This window comes from Homarus americanus, unplaced genomic scaffold (assembly GCF_018991925.1).
Source record: "Homarus americanus isolate GMGI-L3 unplaced genomic scaffold, GMGI_Hamer_2.0 scaffold49213, whole genome shotgun sequence".
NCBI classification, from domain to species: domain Eukaryota; kingdom Metazoa; phylum Arthropoda; class Malacostraca; order Decapoda; family Nephropidae; genus Homarus; species Homarus americanus.
The window spans coordinates 15,001-21,882 of NW_024756908.1; the positions used below are offsets into that span (position 1 = coordinate 15,001).

General features: G+C 39.8%; 1 protein-coding gene across 2 annotated transcripts in view; it reads left to right on the top strand.

Annotated features, from left to right (window-relative positions):
* Nucleotides 1-4,086, top strand: part of LOC121857065 (delta-like protein B) — a 16,766-nt gene extending 12,680 nt beyond the window's left edge. Inside the window, exons 6-8 of one of the 2 annotated variants that reach the window (XR_006087102.1) lie at nucleotides 1-1,477; nucleotides 1,612-3,205; nucleotides 3,248-4,086. The exon at nucleotides 1-1,477 is cut by the window's left edge and continues 32 nt beyond it. Coding sequence is in view for 1 of the 2 variants with exons in the window: in XM_042352921.1 (XP_042208855.1) it covers nucleotides 1-1,477; nucleotides 1,612-1,777 (1,643 nt within the window). In the remaining variant the exon portion in view is untranslated. Of the gene's footprint in view, nucleotides 1,478-1,611 lie in introns of both variants that reach the window. The other variant, XM_042352921.1, reaches the window with a different exon arrangement.
* Nucleotides 4,087-6,882: the final 2,796 nt, after the last annotated feature.

Below are 6,882 nucleotides of genomic sequence, written 5' to 3' on the forward strand. Positions count from 1 at the left end.
ACCAATGCGAGAAGTACCCTGGCTGTCTTCACGGGTCGTGTGAGAAACCTTGGCAGTGCGCCTGTGACGAGGGCTGGGGCGGCCTCTTCTGCAACCAGGACCTTAACTTCTGCACCAACCATCGTCCCTGTAAGAACGGCGCTACATGTCTAAATACGGCGCCCGGATCATACTCGTGCCAGTGCCCACCTGGCTTCTCTGGCACTAACTGTGAGATAATCAACGACACGTGTGCCACCACCCCGTGTCGTAATGGTGGCACTTGTCTCGACACTGGAGATGACAACTTTGTCTGCCAGTGTCCGTCTGGCTACACTGGCCAGTACTGTGAGATCTCGGGCCAGTCTTGTGCTGACCGACCCTGTATGCACGGTGCCACCTGCTCCGACACTCCCACGGGCTACCAGTGCCTATGCCACGCGGGCTTCGAGGGCACCAACTGTGAACGACCCGTCAACGAGTGTGCCTCAGACCCCTGTCTCAACGGTGGTTCTTGTGTGGACGAGCACGACAGCTACCAGTGCGTGTGTCCCGTAGGCTACAGCGGCACTCGTTGCCAGACTGACATAGACGACTGTGCTCACCGACCTTGTCTTAACGGTGGCACCTGTGTGGACGGTGTTGACTCCTACGTGTGTCGGTGTGTGCCGGGCTTCCTGGGGACGCTCTGCCAGACCAATGTGGACGACTGTCGCACTCAACCTTGTGCTAATGGCGGTACTTGTGTCGATCGTGTCAATGATTTCCAGTGTCAGTGTAAGCCAGGCTGGGGCGGCCGACAGTGTACTGACAGTGTGCCGGTGCCGCCCTCGCCCTGTGCCTCGTCTCCCTGCAACAATGGTGGCCACTGTGTGGAGGCGCTGGAACTGGCCGTGGGATACAGGTGCTCGTGCCCTCGCGGTGTGGGAGGACCTCGCTGCTCCATCGTCACCTCCAAGACTTCTCCACACACAGACAAGGTTGTGGAGCCGATGTCCCCGGCCCAGGTGGTGCTCATAGTGGTGTTCAGCACAGCCGTGCCGGTGCTGGTGGTGGTGTCCGTGTTAGCCATCGTGTGCATGAAGCGCAAGCGGAGGTGTGATCGCGCCCGCCAGGATGAAGAAGCTCGGCGCCAGAATGAACAGAACATGGTGCACAATGCTGTGAATGCCGTCAACAACAAGTGTCTGGAGGACCACATGATCTTCAATTCATTAGACTACCCAGCCAAGCCTCTCAACACCCAGTCTCAGGGGCACCACCAGCCCCACCACCACCAGGAGACCGATTACAAGAACATGGTAGTGGAGAACACGTACAGCATCGTCCCCACCAGGAGCACCAAGACCCTCAACACGGACGTCTCGAGACTCTCCCTGGCAGATCGCTTGGAGAAGGACCTGGACGCCCTCACCTGCCGCGGGACGCCGACCTCAGAGTTCAACGCGCCCTGCAAGGTGTTGCCTGAGACACACCTGCCCCGCACCCATAGTCACAGGTAAGCCACTCTTTACTAACTACCAGTGAACAATAATGGGGTGATACGGCAGTTATTGTAGTTGAATACTTGTCGCAGGTGTTATTGTAAGTGGCTGGAACTTATGAGTAATAATGTTTGTTTTTTGTTTACAGCGATGTGTACATGAAGAGAGGCGGGGTTAGTGGGAGCTGTGACATACACACTTCCACCAACACGCTAACCTCCACCTGCTCCCCCTCCACCTGCACCACCCCCTCCAGCGTCTTCGTCATAGAGGAACACTATGACGACGACAACTACATCGCCACGCAAGTGTAGTAGTGCCAAGGTGTCATAGAAAAACGTTTAATAAAGTAAACTTGTGCTAGTGAGGCCAAAAACGACTTTATATTACAATTAATAGTATTATTTTTGTTCGCCTTCCACTGTGAAAAGTTTCCGTCTTTCTCTACCACGTGTTGAAAGTTTTCTGTCTCGCTGAAGAAGTGTCGCCTCACTTCGTTAGTCCTCAACACATCCAAAGATGTTTTAATTTAGATTTTCTTGCAAATGTGTTATTTATTTATTGTTAAAATAAATGATTTTTATACGCTGTAAGTTGTGGTATGTGGTACAAAGTGGGTTATTTGTAGTGCCTTCCGTGTGAGCAGTGAACAGTGCGTGTGGCAGGTGTACAGCAGCCTTCCGTGTGAGCAGTGAACAGTGTGTGTGGCAGGTGTACAGCAGCCTTCCATGTGAGCAGTGAATAGTGTGTGTGTGGCAGGTGTGCAACAGCCTTCCGTGTGAGCAGTGAACAGTGCGTTTGGCAGGTGTACAGCAGCCTTCCATGTGATAAGTGAAACAGTGTGTGTGGCAGGTGTACAGCAGCCTTCCATGTGAACGGTGTGTGTGTTGAACACAGTGGCAGGTGTACAGCAGCTTAGTACTGACGTCACCAAGTCAGTCACGTGGTCTGTTGGCAGTGGCGCCCCGTGAGGAAGAGGTCGCTGTGTAAGGTGGCTGGTGGCGCCCTTCAGGTGGTCACCTGCTGTCTGTTCCACACCACCTGGATACTCCACACCACCTGGATACTCCACACCACCTGGATACTCCACACCACCTGGATACTTCACACCACCTGGATACTCCACACCACCTGGATACTCCACACCACCTGAATACTCCACACCACCTGGATGCTCCACACCACCTGGATGGGACAGTTTCAAATTCTTAACCTTAACTTCTGTAGAAAAAAAATGACATTTTTCAGTTGTTTGTGACCAAGAATGTTTTTATTCGGTTGATTTCTATTAGAATTTTGTATTTTTGACATTTGTGAGTAACATGAAACTGTCTTAAGGTGGTCAGTCTACGACCTGTGTCAGTCACCACCAGTCAACTCACTGTTCACACTCTCCCTTGTATGTATCCCCCAGTGTTCCTATGTTCAGTTGTTCTACCACACCAATTTATGATATTTGTATTGTCAATTTTCTTTTTCAAATACAGTTAATTAGTTGTGATGGCCCGGCCCGTCTCTGTGACCAGTATCCATTTAATTTGGGAAAAACAGTTTACTTGGTGTTTGTGTAAAATAGTTGATGGCCAGATACTGAAGCTGTGTACTGTAGGTGTAGAGGCTGTCCTCATGAGCCGCACTGTAGACCTGTCCCAACAACTACGGTTATCTACGTTACTTTTAAATATGTAGGTATCATATTGTTGTTCTCATTACTAACTACGACTGTTATTAATACACATAATGTCGTAGTTATTATCACGACTATGACTTATTAATACACACAGGTCGTAGTTACTATCACGACTAATTACGACTGTTATTAATACACACAAGGTCGTAGTTACTATCACGACTAACTACGACTTATTAATACACACAAGGTCGTAGTTACTATCACGACTAACTATGACTGTTATTAATACACACAGGTCGTAGCAATTATCACGACTATGACTTATTAATACACACAGGTCGTAGTTACTATCACGACTAATTACGACTGTTATTAATACACACAAGGTCGTAGTTACTATCACGACTAACTACGACTGTTATTAATACACACAAGGTCGTAGTTACTATCACGACTAACTACGACTGTTATTAATACACACAAGGTCGTAGTTACTATCACGACTAACTACGACTGTTATTTGTACACAAGGTCGTAGTTACTATCACGACTAACTACGACTTATTAATACACATAATGTCGTAGTTATTATCACGACTATGACTTATTAATACACACAGGTCGTAGTTACTATCACGACTAACTACGACTGTTATTAATACACACAAGGTCGTAGTTACTATCATTACTACCAAAAGAGAAGCTTATGAAGTGTGGCGGACAGTATGTGTGTAATAATAATAATAACGCTTTGTACTGCTGTTTGTGTTGATGTACCATTGTGTAGTGAACACTCTAGGTTGGTCGCCCACGGCAGAGAACACGTCTCAAATGTACTGGTTTAATTTTTATTTATTTTTTTTTCTGTACATTTTGTCAAGTTTTTACTAAATGTACATTGGACGATTGAAGAGTATTTAAAATGTGTATATATAATGTATATATATAAACTGACCTCACAAGGGAATAAAGCTACACATATTTTTTCAATACTTTTTTATTTATTACCTGTAAACCAATAATTGAACCTGGTCTTTAAACCTCGTATCTGAACATATTTATTACCTATTAGTTATATATGAACCTAATTACTGTTCTCAATATTTGAACCTGATAATTGAACCTTATACAGTATACGAACCTGATAATTGAACCTTATACAGTATATGAACCTGATAATTGAACCTTATACAGTATATGAACCTGATAATTGAACCTTATACAGTATATGAACCTGATAATTGAACCTTATACAGTATATGAACTGATAATTGAACCTTATACAGTATATGAACCTGATAATTGAACCTTATACAGTATATGAACCTGATAATTGAACCTTATACAGTATATGAACTGATAATTGAACCTTATACAGTATATGAACCTGATAATTGAACCTTATACAGTATATGAACTGATAATTGAACCTTATACAGTATATGAACCTGATAATTGAACCTTATACAGTATATGAGACACGATAATTGAGACCTATATAGTATATAGACACAATGGTAGACCTTATACGGTATATGAACCTGATAATTAGACCTTATACAGTATATAGACCTGATAATTGAACCTTATACAGTATATGAACCTGATAATTGAACTTTTATACGGTATATGAACCTGATAATTGAACCTTATACGGTATATAGACCTGATAATTGAACCTTATACGAGTATATATAGACCTGATAATTGAACCTTATACAGTATATGAACCTGATAATTGAACTTTATACAGTATATGAACCTGATAATTGAACCTTATACAGTATATGAACCTGATAATTGAACCTTATACAGTATATGAACCTGATAATTGATCCTTATACAGTATATGAACCAGATAATTGATCCTTATACAGTATATGAACCAGATAATTGATCCTTATACAGTATATGAACCTGATAATTGAACCTTATACAGTATATAAACCTGATAATTGATCCTTATACAGTAGATGAACCTGATAATTGAACCTTATACAGTATATGAACCTGATAATTGATCCTTATACAGTATATGAACCAGATAATTGATCCTTATACAGTATATGAACTGATAATTGATCCTTATACAGTATATGAACCTGATAATTGAACCTTATACAGTATATGAACCTGATAATTGAACCTTATACAGTATATAAACCTGATAATTGAACCTTATACAGTATATGAACTGATAATTGATCCTTATACAGTATATGAACCTGATAATTGATCCTTATACAGTATATGAACCAGATAATTGATCCTTATACAGTATATGAACCAGATAATTGATCCTTATACAGTATATGAACCTGATAATTGAACCTTATACAGTATATGAACCAGATAATTGAACCTTATACAGTATATGAACCTGATAATTGATCCTTATACAGTATATGAACCTGATAATTGAACCTTATACAGTATATGAACCTGATAATTGAACCTTATACAGTATATGAACCTGATAATTGATCCTTATACAGTATATAAACCTGATAATTGAACCTTATACAGTATATGAACCAGATAATTGAACCTTATACAGTATATGAACCTGATAATTGATCCTTATACAGTATATAAACCTGATAATTGAACCTTATACAGTATATAAACCTGATAATTGAACCTTATACAGTATATAAACCTGATAATTGAACCTTATACAGTATATGAACTGATAATTGATCCTTATACAGTATATAAACCTGATAATTGATCCTTATACAGTATATGAACCTGATAATTGAACCTTATACAGTATATGAACCTGATAATTGAACCTTATACAGTATATAAACCTGATAATTGAACCTTATACAGTATATAAACCTGATAATTGAACCTTATACAGTATATGAACCAGATAATTGAACCTTATACAGTATATAAACCTGATAATTGATCCTTATACAGTATATGAACCTGATAATTGAACCTTATACAGTATATGAACCTGATAATTGATCCTTATACAGTATATGAACCAGATAATTGAACCTTATACAGTATATGAACCTGATAATTGATCCTTATACAGTATATGAACCTGATAATTGATCCTTATACAGTATATGAACCTGATAATTGATCCTTATACAGTATATGAACTGATAATTGAACCTTATACAGTATATGAACCTGATAATTGATCCTTATACAGTATATGAACCTGATAATTGATCCTTATACAGTATATGAACCTGATAATTGATCCTTATACAGTATATGAACCTGATAATTGATCCTTATACAGTATATGAACCTGATAATTGAACCTTATACAGTATATGAACTGATAATTGAACCTTATACAGTAGATGAACCTGATAATTGATCCTTATACAGTATATGAACCTGATAATTGATCCTTATACAGTATATGAACCTGATAATTGATCCTTATACAGTATATGAACCTGATAATTGAACCTTATACAGTATATGAACCTGATAATTGAACCTTATACAGTATATGAACCTGATAATTGAACCTTATACAGTATATGAACCTGATAATTGAACCTTATACAGTATATGAACCTGATAATTGAACCTTATACAGTATATGAACCTGATAATTGATCCTTATACAGTATATGAACCAGATAATTGAACCTTATGCAGTATATGAACCTGATAATTGAACCTTATACAGTATATGAACCTGATAATTGAACCTTATACAGTATATGAACCTGATAATTGATCCTTATACAGTATATGAACCTGATAATTTTACCTTATACAGTATATGAACCTGATAATTGAACC